At 39.5% G+C, this 17,171-nt stretch overlaps 1 protein-coding gene across 3 annotated transcripts in view; it reads right to left on the bottom strand.

Moving 5' to 3' along the window:
• Positions 1-1,032: 1,032 nt before the first annotated feature.
• The window catches only part of LOC126194934 (uncharacterized), a 274,312-nt gene continuing 258,173 nt past the window's right edge, over positions 1,033-17,171 (bottom strand). For all 3 annotated transcript variants that reach the window (XM_049933315.1, XM_049933317.1, XM_049933316.1), the window contains exons 18-19: positions 15,137-17,164; positions 1,033-1,199 (exon numbers count right to left, since the gene is read on the bottom strand). In XM_049933315.1, the coding sequence (XP_049789272.1) occupies positions 1,181-1,199; positions 15,137-17,164 (2,047 nt within the window). In that variant the 3' untranslated portion in view covers positions 1,033-1,180. The remainder of the gene's footprint in view (positions 1,200-15,136; positions 17,165-17,171) is intronic.

Raw genomic sequence — 17,171 nt, 5'->3', positions numbered from 1 at the left:
CTGGCCACTGAGGCCAGCCTCAGTGGACAGAGACAGTAGTATCATTTGTGTGAGAGTGGTGCGCACGCATGTGCGAGCGTGTGTGTGTGTGTGTGTGTAAAAAGCTCAAATGTACAGCAGTCTTTTTGTTGTGCCTGTCTGTGATTCAACATCCCCTCTATATCGTGCATAGCAATCTATCCTTTTCATAATATTTTCATTATTACATCCTGGATTTTCCACTGTTTTAATGATGTTATTGTGAAACATTAATATTGTACATTTCAGTTTTTCATGAGTTTATGTTTCTCCAAGTACTGATACAATATTCTAAAAAAGAGAATATTCCTGAGATATGGAAACTGATGGAGAAAATTTTTTACTTCCCTGTGTCTGAAATTCAGTCCTTGCAGCTGCTTGATAACTGAATATCCAGGTGCCAGACTACAATTAGAAAACAATGATCTGATGGGTGTTCAAGTTCAGTGGAAATTATTTTGCAAAAGTAAAATAAATAGGTTTCTGACAAAGCTTTCCATGTTGTATTTTGGACAAAATACTGAATGTAACTGCAAAAGTTGTAGTGTGGTTTGAGAAACATTAAGTTATTATTATGATCTTTCTTCCTCCACATTGGACAGCTTCTGCTGTTAATTTAACAGTAAATTTTACCCTGTAATGGAGAAAGAACTTTGTTAGCCAATGTAAGTATACAAGTTACACAGTATTTTGGCATCTTAGCAAGATACCATTGTTAGGTACTTCAAATCACTGATGTGCTGTTTGCTGCCAACTGTGTACCCTCATTTCATTAACCACAGTTTTCTGGCCCACTTTTCACAAGAAACGATACCAAGCAGCCACAGGAATTATACAGCTTCTGGTAACATGGTAGCCAAATTAAGCAACGGCAGTCAGTTCTGATAACAATACCATTTCCCACATGCTGGATCTATTACTTGCATTTCACATTATGCATTCTTTTGATTTGCCTCTCATTCCATTACTAGTATTATAGTGTCCTTAAAAAGGATAAGTCAATGAAGCAAATAATTTATTAACAACAGTAGTTTATTTTCAAAAAAATATAACAAAAACAAAACAGTCATTTCTCCTTCATGAAAGTGGAAGCACAACTAAATGATGCCTCTGAGAATTAGTGATCAAAGGCACAGTGGTGAGTGTAAGCCATTGAGTGAGATCATGGTGGGTGCTGCCGCCTGAAAGGACATATCAAATAATTAGCATTTATAGTGACAATATTCACCTTATTATCAAACACATGGCAAGCACATAACAAAGGGGCCCATTAGGAACAGTTAAAAAACAAACATTTAAAAACTACAATAACAAAAAAATCACAGAAAATTAATAACTTGTGTTACAAACACAAACATTACCTTACTGGACATTAACTGAACACAGGCAGGATGGAGGAGATATATATACACACAAAAAGAATTATTGCTTTGGAACTTAAGCCACACTTGTATGAAAGCAGAGCAAACAGACAATACTCTAACAACGGAAGGTGACTTAACAGTAATTGCATAGCACAGGCATGAGAGTGAGTCAAAGTAGTTCTGTCACTAGCGTGAACGATTGGACATCATGCAGCAAGAAGCAGGATTGGTGGAGGAGAAGAACAACATGCAATACAGCAGAAATGGCATGGTATGAAATAAAATGAAGTGTCAGGGTAAAATGCAATCCAATCCAGTGCAGTACACAAAAACACGTGCCAACTTTTTTCAGAAAAGTTAACATATTTCTTATTTGCATAATGGCCTTAGGATTACACACAATTATTTGGAATAATTATGAAATGAGTAACATGCACTTGATGAAATATTTTGTATTTTCTATTAAATATATTTTGATTCTTACCTTTTGAATCCATGGAGCACAAATAACTCAGAACATCCATAAACGTCAAGATAAATTCTTTAACTGCTCAAAATAACTACAGACACTGAGACAATTTCTTTGTACTAAGTTGCAAAAGATGGATCTAAGAACTGAGGAACATCCCTTAGTTACATTTTTGTGAGAATTTATGGAAACCAATCATAGTAGACCGTAATATCGAATCCACATGAGTACACCATGCAGCTGTTAGCATCAGTAAGGTGATAATCTCAATACGTTGATTTATAGAGAAGAAATATGGATGGGCTGCTCACCAACTTGCACTGAAGTGATGAGTCAATGTCTTCTGCCTTCTCAACTAAATGTACTATGGGTATGACAAAGATTGATCAACTTAATGTAATTAATGTGTGTGACTATGACATTACTGACTGGAAACTTGACGGCTCTGCAAGCACACGATCAGTGTGTGAGCTGCTCATGTTGGTCCCATGCCCTGGGATTGAGAAATATGCAGGTCTCAGCTGAATTTCCTGTGACCATAGCTCTGCTTACTTTATTTACAATTCACATGAAAGCACTGGCAGGTCGATAGACACACAAACAAACACAAACATACACACAAAATTCTAGCTTTCGCAACCAACGGTTGCCTCGTCAGGAAAGAGGGAAGGAGAGGGAAAGAGGGAAGGAGAGGGAAAGACGAAAGGATGTGGGTTTTAAGGGAGAGGGTAAGGAGTCATTCCAATCCCGGGAGCGGAAAGACTTACCTTAGGGGGGAAAAAGGACGGGTATACACTCGCACACACACACATATCCATCCACACATATACAGACACAAGCAGTCATCCCAATCCCAGGAGCGGAAAGACTTACCTTAGGGGGAAAAAAGGACAGGTGTACACTCGCACACACTCACATATCCATCCACACATATACGGACACAAGCAGACATATTCAAAGACGAAGAGTTTGGGCAGAGATGTCAATCGAGGCGGAAGTGCAGAGGCAAAGATGTTGTTGAATGACAGGTGAGGTATGAGTGGCGGCAACTTGAAATTAGCGGAGATTGAGGCCTGGTGGATAACGGGAAAAGAGGATATATTGAAGAGCAAGTTCCCATCTCCGGAGTTTGGATAGGTTGGTGTTAGTGGGAAGTATCCAGATAACCCGGACGGTGTAACACTGTGCCAAGATGTGCTGGCCGTGCACCAAGGCATGTTTAGCCACAGGGTGATCCTCATTACCAACGAATACTGTCTGCCTGTGTCCATTCATGCGAATGGACAGTTTGTTGCTGGTCATTCCCACATAGAATGCGTCACAGTGTAGGCAGGACAGTTGGTAAATCACGTGGGTGTTTTCACACGTGGCTCTGCTTTTGATCGTGTACACCTTCCGGGTTACAGGACTGGAGTAGGTGGTGGTGGGAGGGTGCATGGGACAGGTTTTACACCGGGGGCGGTTACAAGGGTAGGAGCCAGAGGGTAGGGAAGGTGGTTTGGGGATTTCATAGGGATGAACTAACAGGTTACGAAGGTTAGGTGGACGGCGGAAAGACACTCTTGGTGGAGTGGGGAGGATTTCATGAAGGATGGATCTCATTTCAGGGCAGGATTTGAGGAAGTCGTATCCCTGCTGGAGAGCCACATTCAGAGTCTGATCCAGTCCCGGAAAGTATCCTGTCACAAGTGGGGCACTTTTGTGGTTCTTCTGTGGGAGGTTCTGGGTTTGAGGGGATGAGGAAGTGGCTCTGGTTATTTGTTTCTGTACCAGGTCGGGTCCCTCTTATTCATATATATAAAAAAACAAAGATGATGTGACTTACCAAATGAAAGTGCTGGCAGGTCGACAGAGACACAAACGAACACAAACATACACACAAAATTCAAGCTTTCGCAACAAACTGTTGCCTCATCAGGAAAGAGGGAAGGAGAGGGAAAGACAAAAGGATGTGGGTTTTAAGGGAGAGGGTAAGGAGTCATTCCAATCCTGGGAGCGGAAAGACTTACCTTAGGGGGAAAAAAGGACAGGTATACACTCGCACACACACACATATCCATCCACTTTAAAGACCACTGGAATTCATAGCTTTTTAGATAGCCTTTGACTTAGTTTCAGTGAAATCTGTATTAACAGCCCTAGAGAAACAAGGCATTGCTTCAACCTATGTGGTCGTATTGAAGAATATATACACTGAGGCGACGAAAGCCATATGCAAATACACAGATGGCAATAGTATCACTTACACAAGATATCAAAGGGCAGTTCACTGTTGGAGGTATCATCTGCCCTCAGGTGATTCAAGCGAAAAGTTTCCGATGTGATTATGTCCACATGCTGGAAATTAACAGTCTTTAAATATGTCTGCTTGTGTCTGTATATGTGTGGATGGATATGTGTGTGTGCGCGCGAGTGTATACCCGTCCTTTTTTCCCCCTAAGATAAGTCTTTCCGCTCCCGGGATTGGAATAACTCCTTACCCTCTCCCTTAAAACCCACATCCTTTCGTCTTTCCCTCTCCTTCCCTCTTTCCTGATGAGGCAACAGTTTGTTGCGAAAGCTTGAATTTTGTGTGTATGTTTGTATTTGTTTGTGTGTCTATCGACGTGCCAGCGCTTTCGTTTGGTAAGTCACATCATCTTTGTTTTATATATAAGAAAAGGTAGAAAATTAAGGTATGCTTCTTACTCGAAACAAGGCAATTTAAAAAAAAAATATTACCAAAATTGAAGAAATTTTAGAGAAACATTTTTTTTTTAAATACCAGTGAAAGTATTCTACAGAAATTATCCAAGTCTATGTGCACACAACATGCTCACATTCTGATGAAGCAGCAAAAGACCTCTATGAAGAGTTACAGAAGCTTATAAAAGATAGCAAACCCCTTTATAAGATAATGATGGAAGATTGTAATGTGAAAGTAGAACTAAAAGTGGGAAGAAAATTCAAATATAATATCTGAAATTACAGCAGCCACACACTAGTAGAAATTGCCAAAAATAATAACACATTTGTACTTAACACCTTTTTGTGAGACAAAACAAATATAAAGTTGATCTGCCAACAACTCAATCAAACTAAAAATGAAATTGAACATTTTTTATCAAACAATAAAGAAATTGTAGATAATGTAATAGCATTACAATACTTTAGAATACAAAGTGACCTTAGACTTAAAAAATGTTGAGTACAAATAGATACAAAGATAGCAAGAAGTCAGAAATGTAGATTATGGTAATTTATTTGAGAATAAGGGGGCATAGCACATTAAATTAAGCAACCAGTTCAGCATCTTAAAATATAAAGACACACACAAGGGAAAAAATTATTCAACAAAGGTACTTAAGCAGACAGATGGTGCAAATATGAACAGAGCACAGGAAAAGAAAATACCAGATGAAATGAAACAGCTATTACACAGATGGCAAGAATTACAAGCAAACAATAATGAATTTTTTTTTAAAAAAAGAAAACTGTCTAGAAATGTCCTGAGGAGCATTTTTCTCTAAGAGCATTTGAGAAAGTACTATGGACATATAAAAAGAGAAACAACTTAGAACCGTAAGAGTATGAGAAGAAATTACAGAAAGTTACCATAGATGAGCATTACATTACACTAGTGAAAATGTCACAGTAACTAACAAGAGAGAGAAAATCGTACAAAAAAATGACAATTTCTTTACATGTTTCTATACTTCAAAAGACAAATCAGAGAAAAAGAGAGAGTGTGTTGAAAATAATGATATCCTGCAGGTATTGCCAGATGAGATGAATAAAGCCATTTGAGGTGTGAAAAAGGAACTGCACCAGAAAATGATGGTGCTTGAACAGATCAGTTCAATGCTGTAGCCAAAAATATACAAAAGGAACTTACTAGCTGTTTACAGAATTTTGGCAGAGGTAAACAATTTGCCAACACTGAAATAATACAATAATCATTGTATTTTACAAGAAAGGAGTCAAAAACTACAGACATATCAACCTCCTCTCTACAACATACAACATATTTACTTAAATTATTCCCAAGTGCAAAGAAAAAAACACTTTATTTTAATCAGGCAAAGGAATAAGCTGGCTTTAGAAGTGAATACAGCACATGGGGCCAATTTCAAATCACAGATGAAACTATAAAAATGGAGCAACAAGCAGAATTACCACTTTCACTGAAATTCATAGCTTTTGAGATAGCCTTTGACTTAGTTTCAGTGAAATCTGTATTAACAGCCCTAGAGAAACAAGGCATTGCTTCAACCTATGTGGTCATATTGAAGAATATATACACTGAGGTGACGAAAGCCATATGCAAATACACAGATGGCAATAGTATCACTTACACAAGATATCAAAGGGCAGTTCACTGTTGGAGGTATCATCTGCACTCAGGTGATTCAAGCGAAAAGTTTCCGATGTGATTATGTCCACATGCTGGAAATTAACAGACTTTGAACATGGAAGAGTAGTTAAAACTAGGTGCATGGGACACTCCATTTTGGAACTCATTAGGGAATTCATTATTCTGAGGCACACAGTGTCAAGAATGTGCCAAGAATAACAAATTTCAGGCATATTTCACCAGCATGGACAATGCAGTGGCTGTCAGCATTTGCTTAACATCAGAGAGCAGCAGCATTTATGTCGGAGTTGGCAGTACTAATAGACAAGCAACACTGCATGAAATAACTAATGTAAATGTTCGGGCAGTGCGGCGAAATCAGCCATTATTGGACTATTGCAGCAGGTGACTGACGTGAGTGTCTTTGCTAACAGTACGACATTGCCTGCAACGCCTCTACTGGGCTCGTGACCATACCGACTGGACTGTACACGGGAAAACGGTAGCCTGGTCAGATGAATCCCTGTTTCAGTTGGTAAGAGCTGACAGTAGGGTCCGAGTGTGTTGCAGACCCCAAAGCCGTGGACCCAGGTTATCAACAATGCACTGTGCAAGCTGGTGGTGGCTCCATAATCGTGGGACTGTGTTTACATGTAATGGACTCAATCCTCTGGTCCAACTCAACCGATCATTGACTGGAAATGCTTATGTTCGGCTACATGGAGACCATTTACAGCTTCCAGACTTCATGTTCCCAAACAACTATGGAACTCTTATGGATGGCAATGTGCCATGTCATCAAGAAACAATTGTCTGCAATAGGTATGAAGAACATTCTGAACAATTTGAGCAAACAATTTGGCCTCTCAGATCACCTGACATCAATCCCATCAAACATTTATGAGGCATAACTGACAGGTCAATTCGTTCACAAAATACTGCAGTAGTAACACTTTTGCAATTTTGGATGGCTATATAGGCAGCATGGCTCAGTATTTCTGCGGTGGACTGCCAATGACTTGTTGAGTCCATCCCACGTTGAGTTGCTGCACCTGCCAAGCAACAGGAGGTTTCACATGATATTACAAGTTATCCCATGACTTTTGTCACCTCAATGTATGTCAGTGCTGCAGATTCCTTACATATCATCAGGATACCTCGAATAAAACTTTTCCAGGCATGAGACCGTGTCATCAAGTTGTTTCATAGACCAACTTTTTGGTCTGTGATGCGAAGTTGCATATTATAGGTCCTCTATTTATTACTGAATAGTAAACAAAGTGCCATGATGACGACCACATGTAATTGTGGGCTAAATATCTATGTATAAAACAACTTGATGACTTCGTCAGTTTAGTTTTATTGAAGACAGTAACTTTAGCAGAGCCTACACACATTAGGATAGTGATAAATTTGGTACTGAAACTTGAAGTCAGATAAGGAAAGTCCATATATCAAAATTATGCTAAGCTGTTCTACAGGAAGTTTTCACATCCTGTACATTCACGGACCACACCTGACCCACCTCAATGCTTTTAACAATATTGTAATGTTTGCATCCAAGAAATGGAGGAACTTAAAAGAGCAAGCTTTAAAGTGAGCTTGAAAATTAATTGCAGTAAGATGAGACTAATGTGTAACCATTATAACTGAAATAAACCAGTGCAAATTAACAATGCAGTCATAAAATTATTTGATGAGCTTTTTCTGTAGATCTTTTGGAAACTGTTACTGGATGGACATCAAAACACTGAAGAAGAAAAAGGTGTGGTGCGCTTTTGGTAAATTAAATAGGAATTTCAAAATTAAGATTCCTATGTATCTGCAAAGTTTACAGTCAATATGTATTACTGGTTTTGAAGACAGGAAGTGAGAATTTAAATGTGAAAAGTATTCAGTAACTGAGTTTTGTTCAGTGACCAATCGAAAAATGTATTACCAGCAGTGATAGGAAAACAAACAAATCAATCAGAGAACAGAATGCAGTGGAACACGTAATTCAATGTGATAAAAATGACATGGAAGTGGGGCAGGACAAGCAGCCAGGTGAATACATGGTAACACAACAACTACATTCTTTGATGGAATCATGAAAGGGGGGAATACTTAAGCCAATAACCTAATAGAAGGAAGGCAACAGAAAACACGCAGGAGCGATATTAATGCCTGTAGCTTAATACAGTAATGCAAGTAAAAGTCTAGAGAAAGCCTTTATCCATCACTGCATGTCAAACTCTGGATGGTTATGGTGATAATATTGGATGGAATATCTAATGCAGTACAATAAAATTCAGTGCAGCTCTCTTTCATGGGTAAATAATTGAAGTATTGTATCTGAATTATTTGAATCTACTGCTATGCACAAAAGTTTATTTGACAGCTGTGTGCATCACTCCAAATCTTCAGATATCACAACAATTGTAATGAATATTGGTATAAAACCAATATATCTGACTTTAAAAGCATTTTCAACATGAAATGTAGTTACTTAATTTGGTGTAATTTATAAAGCAAATACTGTTCTAGAATCTCATACAGATTCAGAACAGGCAAAAACAAATAAGGAACTAAGAACAGCAAAAAATAATGAAAATATTACTAAATAAAAATAATAAGTTGATGCAAATTATGTCTTTGGAGCCTAAAAAGGAAAAGTGTATGTATGAGAAATGTTTGCCTTGATCCATAGGGGAAATTTGTGTGAAATTCTTAATAAGAAGCTCATGTCCACTGGTTGCAGGTAGCATCCGGCTATCTTGACCATTTGTAATACTGTATAGAACCACTTACAGATTACAAACTGCTAAAAAAAAGTTTTGCACCTCCTGAATATCTGCAAAAATTTCAAGGATTGAAAGAATAAGCCTTAAGAAATTATAAATAAAAATTAATTAACTTCACCTTGAATTAAAAGACAAAACAATAACCAAAATAAAGGCAACCCATTCAGAAGCGCACACGTGAGATGAAACGTCCTGCGTGTAACATTCAATATTACATTGCTCCACCTGAGCACTGTACATATTTTAAGCTTCCTAGCCATGATGTCCATAAGGAAATTAAGATGTCATTGCTCACACCTAACCCTCTCTTTGACAGGAGTCCTCCAGAGGTCATTCAGTGTGTGAGGAGGATTTTTGCAATGAGACTCTGCATGTTTCACTGTTTCCAAGAATGCTCAATGAGGTTCATATCACTACATAATGCAGATCTTTCCATTTTGTTGATTCCTACTTCCTAGTGGAAGGTATTTACAGGACGAGTGTGGTCAATTTGTGCCTTATCATATAGAAGGACGAACCCCTCACCAAAATGTTAACTGTAAGACCAGACAATAGTCTCGAGGATCTTGTCTGATACTACAAAGCTCTCAAATTACCATCAATCGTGGTGAGAGGCATCCAGCATTTGTACATGAGATCAGCTCAAAATGTGATTGCCTCATCTACCCGCAGAACACATAGAACTACATGTCAGACACATTAATAAATATCTGGTCGCCTCCACACACTTCTATAATCATCATCAAGACAGACGACTACTGTGATTGTTGGTTATTCCACTCTAGGTTTTCCTTTACTGACCTCCCTCATGCACTCAAGTACTGTGGGGTTTTGTACTGTTGTTTGTTTGTGTGGATGCCTAGAGGCCAAACTGATCATTTGGAATTGGTTGCAGACTGTATGGTTTGAAACAGCCCTGCTAATTACCTTCAAATCCCCAGTCCTGTTAAATTATTGTCATGGTATTTATGAGCTATAACTTATAATTAGTAGTCACAAGCTGACCACAGGTGACCACTCCAAGTCAGACCTTTAAAATTTGTGTCACAAAAGCAGATGAATCTTCAAATGAAACTGCTGTATCGTACCTCATTTTGGAGTGCAAGTTACATGTTGACAAACCTTCTTGCCATAAAGTGACAATATAAGCACATTCTAAGCTCGAATTAACCCATCAAAGCATCTTGACAGAATGAGGAATGTACACAAGCTGCACTGCCCCATTAACGAATGGAGATGCAGTACACTCTACTGAACTGTACTCTGAATGTAGATCTACTTTTATCTCCTGAATTCCCATGCTGCAACATACAAATCTTGCAAGTAACAATCCAGGAGCTACTGTGTTAATGACTAGGAACATGCCTCTCATGGATATTAGCGTGGAGAGTACTTATAACATCTGGCCATGGGCTTGATTTCAGTCTGCCACCAACAATGGAAGATGAATATTTGACAATCCCTGCCACTCATGCTGGTGTAATGCCAGTAAAATTATTAAACAATGTTGCCGGAAGATGTTGGACAAAAGCCAGGAGTCAACATATTAAGAAGTGTGCATAAAAGCTTCAACAATTTTGTATTATTCATTAAGAAAACAACTTATAGCTTACACAAAGAAATGAATTAATTACTATAGAATTTAATTCTAATGTGTGAAATAATGTTGCTAACATTTTTTCAATAAAAAGAGAGCCTACTTGCTAAAATAGTATCATGCTGTATCTGATGGGAAATGCATCACATCTACCAGGTGGCTATAATTAAACTTTCCCTGTTTAACACATTATAACATGAAAATTAATTACCGTACAAATGGCAAACTTGGTAGCATAACGTCAAGGACGTGGGGAAGAGAAATAATGTAGAACCAATTCAGTTGAAACACTTTTCATGTGCTGTTACAATACATCATACCATTACATAGCGGTACTAGAGATGGGCAAACTCGTTCATCCTTGGGAACTAGTTCACTGGTGATCGCTCTTTTTTGGGAACTGTTCATTTTTACTTGTTCACCGTTCATTTGTGCATGGTATATGGATCTTATGAAAAACTGAAAATTCGTAGCATAGGTGACTTAAGATGGAAGGCGCCAACAGGGGGCACTTGCATATGCCCTGGAGTACAGAGTTTTTATTCATAACAGAATTCTCACACAACTGTAATTTCCATGATTCTGAAAAACTTCTTGTTTAGCCAACTGTAATGTTATGTGGCTGACCACAGTGAAATAATATAAGGTGGAGCTTGAAAAACTGGCCCCGAGTACTGACTGCTCGCCAATTACGCACAATTTGTTGACCGCTACGAGCAGAATAGATAAACATGTAATAATTAGGCAGTGAAGAGATAAGAAATAAGCTAATGCAAACAACAACTTTGAAACAATAGATGACGATTAGTAGGTGACAACGAGCAGTCTAGTACTTGGGGCCGATTTTTCGTGCACCACCCTGTACCACTGAAGTAATATTGTAGAAGTTATATTGTCTTTTCAAAATGTGATGCCATGCACCCTATTATGGAATGCGGACGTCATTCATTCGGTTGTAAGTCAGTCTGCCTTCCATAACAATCAACATGCTCTTTTATCTTGGATCAAATAAAGATGGAAAATGGCCACTTGTGTGTGCCGTGCCGACTTCCTTTGCATGTGTAATAAAAAAAATCTTGCCTTTCTACAAGTATTTCTTCTACTGTTTATCGAAATAGTGAAGTAAGCTGATATGTTATTTTGTTACCACATAATTTTATGTAATTTACATAATTATAAAATACCTTTTAATTAGCGGTCATGGATGCTGAATAGAATACGAAAAGAACCAGAAGTTCTGAGTTAAAAAATGGTTTGAAACTGATCTAGAATGGGCATGCGCAGCGAACGAAATGAAAAACAATTTGATACTGAACTAACTAGGAGCAGTCAGCAGTGGAACTGCGACAAGTGGCCATGCGAAGAAGGACGAGTCCGGCCAAGGGAGACCGAGACCACCGGGAACGGGACAGAGGCTGGAACGAGACCAGCTGATGTGCCGTTGTGGGAACAAGACCGACCGTTTCCCGTTCCCGGGAACTATAAGTAGAAAGCCACGACCCAGACCAGCGGGAGCGGGACCAACGCTGGAAAAGACCGACCATTTCCTGTTCCCGGGAATTATAAGTAGAAAACTGGGACCAAAGTGAACTATGAAAGACCGTTCCTTAGAATTTGTCCATCGCTCATTCTGTTCATCTTGATGAACCGTTCCTTTGGACCCGTTAGTTTGTGAATGACCCATCTCTTACCAGTACCATTACTGCTACAAAAGGGGCTCAATATGGTGCCCATCAGTGTCCAGGGGAGTCTGAAAGAGCAGGACTGCATTCTGCACAGCAGAAGGAAGCATGTCTGTAGGTGTGATGGCTACTTCTCTTCATATGCTACACTTCAGATCAGCACATGTGTGAATGCTCTCCTCAGTAAACCCTGTCGTTCAGGTAGCCCCACAACCAGAAATCACGGGGAGTGAAATCAGGTGATCACACCGGCCAAGCATTTGGAAATGATCGGCTGATAATTTCATAATTTCCAAATGTGTTTCAGAGAAGCAGGTGAACTTCACTAGCGATGTACAGTGGGACCCCATCTTGCATGAAAACTCTTGCGTTCAATGCACCTCTCGCCTGTAGGAAGGGTATGACTTGCCGCGAAGCATATCACAGTAACACTGGCCAGTCACACTGCATGTCTTTGGTACTTGAGCACCAATCTGTTCAAAAAAGAATGTAGATGTGAAGCCACACCATACAGTGACACATTCACCATTCAGAGGAACTTCATGCACAGTGACCGGAGGGGGACCCAGCCCTCGTCAACTTCATTCCTTGCGAGAAATTGGAGAGCAAAGTCAACATGTCATTCTGCATCCTGTGGTGCAAGCTGCTGTACAATATGGATCTTGTAGGCATACCATTTGAGAATAGTTCAAAGCATCTTCTGTACAATGGACCATGGGATGTCCAATTGTCGTGACACAGCACGCGCACTGCCTGACAATCGCGAATTGCACGTGGCGCTGTCTGCCTAACAACAGCGATTTCATGTAACACCTTCGGTACAGCTGGTCGTCGGCCTCTTCCCGGAGCAATGTCCAGTTCTCCAGTTGATTTGAACTTTTCATTATGCTCCGCACAGCATGTGGAGAAAGAGATTCCTTCAGTAATCATTTCAGTCAGAGATATTCTTGAAGTGCAAGCCGCAGCATTACTTATTTTTATAATACAGCATTACCAACAACGCCCGGCTCCTTTTGTCCATGCTTATGTTGACACGTCAACAAGTGCACTGCAACTGGTCAGGTGTGTGAGACACTGAATCATGATGACTGATCACGGCACCTGGTGGCCATAGGTGGAACCGGACAGTGGTGCAGTGATGCATAGAAATCATGCACCCCATACTCTGGACATTAATGCCACCAAATTTGATACTCGTACTGCAATTAGTTTCCATGTTATAATGTGTTAAATAGGGAAACTTTGACTATAACCGTCCAGTCATAATTGTCAGTAATTGTTTCCAGATGTTCAGCCTGGAGGTTTAAAGCAAAGGATGATCTGAAACAAGTTTCCTCCATTCTCAGTCTCCATGAATGTAGTTTTGTGTGCGTGAATTGGACAGGCAGAGAAAGGGAGAGGAAGGATGCAAATGGGTTGGGGGTGGTGGGTGGGATGGGGGGGGGGGGGGGGGAGGAATTACGCTGTTTCCTTAATGTGTTTTCCCTTCCTATCCTTTCTTTTCCTCCTGAAGAAATATCCGAAGTTTTATAGGCACCACTGTCTTTTATGCTTTTATGTTTGCTATCAGTCCAATTATAGATTTTTGCTATCAGTCCAATTATAGATTTTCCATCTGTGTGTGGCTTAATCTCATGCATTGTTATTGCATTGGATTTTTACTTTTTTTTATACATAGCTTAGGAGCTGTACTGTCACAGAACAGGAGAACGAAAATGTAATTTTCCCCACATCCATTTGTATCTTTTAATAACTGCACTAAAATTATGCTAAAGAGTGAAAAAAAAAATTACATTTGGATCAAGACTGAAACTGGAGACTGCTCCATAAAGAATTCAGACATTTTACTTATTGTACAATCCTCAGGTGCAATGGTACACAAAAAAGGAAGCTGACTCATAGGATGTTGAAACTAAGGTGACCTTCTGGTTCAGAAGAGGAATAGGGAGATAAAAAACTAATGAGAAGAAGTGTCAATGAAAAAGAGTTAAATTAATACAGTGACCTGGTTAAATAAAGACAGTGAACAGCGTAAGAACACACGAATAATAAGGAAAAGAAAGGAGGCAATGGGGGCTAGTTAATGTAATTGAGATAATAGTAAGATTAAAAAAAAACTTTCAGACATCCTGTTAATTTTACTATGTTAAATTTAATTATTAATGTATATCTTATTAATCTTATTAATGTATATCTTATTAATGTATATCTTGACTTCTTCCATCTTGCTGTAAGTCCTCCTCCACGGCTGTATCTACAGACCATGATGAATGGATGAAAACTATACAAACAGTGGAATGTAGATGGTAAAATTTCATAAAAAATTACAGCTCACCATGTGAGATGATCTGTATACAGATGATGACTGTATCTAGAGCAAGTGTATTGCTTCACACAAACTGCAGCGTAAGAATAATGTATGATAAGAAAGTTATCACAAGGAGTAAATCAAAGAGAAAAGAACATATTTTCATTTCATAAAACACAGGCCAGTGATAGCACGAAAACTAGAGTTCAAAGAAGTCGTCAGAGGAAATCTTTTACTATCAAATTGCGTATGAGGAGGTGAGTTATAGAGTTTGTTTCAACTATCCAAATTCCTAGGTTTTTCGACAATTGAACATTAAAACAGTGTCATATCATTTGCACTTCTCCACAATTTACTACTTATACACGCCAACCCCAAATAACTGTTTCTGCTCTTTGATTACCTCTTGCTAGTGTGTGTCTTCTTTAGATCCCTGAGAAGTGACTTTCATCCTGAGTCCTGTCTTGGGTTACATTTCATAGATAATTGTAAAAGCCAGCAATGAAAATGCATTTTGAAACAAATAATCTCGCAATCAGAAACCACAATTACATTAGTCACAATAATAAAATATATACTGACCTAAGGATGGGTAGTTTACTAGCAGGCAGTCCTGAGGTAGGGCTAGAACGACAGCTACCACTCCTAGGTGATCCCAAGCCCTCCTCATGAAGATCAGATCTCGGTCCACCCAGGCGATCAAGGGAACTGTGACGTCGCGGAGGCACTGGTGTTGCCAGAACTGCGCCAAAGCTGTGCCTGTTGCTACATATTCGCCGTTGAGCTGGACCCACAGTTGACACTGTTTGTCTTTCAAAGGTAGGGGAGGAATTTAGCAGTAAATGCATATCTTGAGGAGAAGGTCTCAGAGCTGCATAATTGTCCAGGTTAAAGCTCCTTCTTGAAATCTGTTTGACTTTTTCTCCATTTTTTTCAGTGCTTATATCTCTCCTGTCATTCTCAGCAACTGCAGTTTCTGGTTCCCTCCTCACTACAGGACTGAAATTTCCACCTAGTTCATCTAAAAATTCTTCTTTCACTGGTGTCTTTCCAGTTGCATTAAAAGGAATTTGATCAATCGTGTTGCACATGGTCTGCTGCCTTCCACCTAAATCCTCCAGCTGATTGTCTGATAAGATTTTACTCTTTATGACTCCTTTACTGACTGCATTACCATAGTCTCCTGGGTTCTCTGGACTCCCTGATGCTTCCCTCAGGTGTAAGTAATTCATTGCTTTCTGTTCACTGCTGCCTTTATGAATGCTGTTATTATTGTCCATTTTGTTCTTAGACCCTTGTTTGTCTAAGGCACTGATGTAATTAATTTGTGAGCAATCATTATTTCTTGCCTGTCTGGCACTTCTTGCTTCTACTTTCCCAGTAATAATATTATTATGTACTGCTTTCTCTCCATCACCTTTTTCTGTTGAACAGCCAGAAATTATGACAGTCTCATTACTCTCTCCTGCTGTATTTTTCTTAGTTTGATCAGTCACATTACATAGTTTTGTTTCATCAAACTGTACCTTGGATTCATTTATCACTAATGACAGGCCCTCTTCCACATAGTTCTCATGTTTGTTATCAACAACATTTCCAACTGCTTTGCCGCAAATATTCACTCTAGCAAACAGCTTTTTATTTGTATCCAGTTTTCCAGCAGGCATCATTTCTTTTTCAGAGCTGTCTCTCGTTTCCTGTGCAGACACTTTAATGTTGCTTCCAGCATTTTGTGTTTCATCATTTTCCTTCTGCACAGTTATGTTAGAGGGTGGAATTGATGAACTCACAAATTTATCCTTATCTTTAGCCACAGTTTTTGATGATGTTCTATGAGCCTGAATCACAGATTTTGGAGACTGATAAGTTGGAATTCCTTCAAATGTCGCACTTCTCCTACCAGTAAAATGTTCTCGGTCCCTGGAATTTCCTAAATGCATTTCAATCGCACTGTTTCTTTTCAGTGTGTATTGTGTGCCTCTACCACCTGCAGCAGTCTTCCCACCTGAAAACTGCCCACTACGCCTTCGTACCACTGATGCCTTACCATCTTCCTCACCCTGCCTACCAGAGGGCTGCACATTTTCTGTTCTCACTGGGATGGCAGCAACACTATTCCTGTGTGAAGTGTCTCTGTTACCTCTACCTCTGTTAGACCTCATGATCACCGGACTGCCTAATAAAGAGGAACTTGCACGTCCTGGCTTCCCCATGGGAACTTTGGAAGCTCCGGGTCTATCTTTATTGACAGTATTATGTATCACTCCTCTAGCTATACCTGTTGGTTTCACATTCTGCAGCAGTGGATTTTGTTGATAGTTAGCTCCACCTGCAGCACCTTCACATGCAACTACTCTACCATTATCACTTTGTCCTGTATCTAAAAGATCAATGTCACTCGTCCCTTGCAAAGGTGCACTGTTGTCTGTCTGGCCTCTGCTCTTTGGACTAGATGATCCAGCCCAACTTCTCCTGTTCTGGTGTCGACCCTGCTGGCTGTGCTCTCTGCGGGGACTGGGTATATGTGTTGTTTGTTTTCCAGAGAGATGTATACCAGCATCAATTACAAAATCCTGTCCCTGAAGAACTCGACCGCTGCCAGTACTGCCACTTTAGT

The sequence above is a fragment of the Schistocerca nitens genome, chromosome 7 (genome assembly GCF_023898315.1).
Source record: "Schistocerca nitens isolate TAMUIC-IGC-003100 chromosome 7, iqSchNite1.1, whole genome shotgun sequence".
Classification (NCBI taxonomy): Eukaryota; Metazoa; Arthropoda; class Insecta; order Orthoptera; family Acrididae; genus Schistocerca; species Schistocerca nitens.
This window is presented reverse-complemented; position numbering and strand designations above follow the sequence as displayed.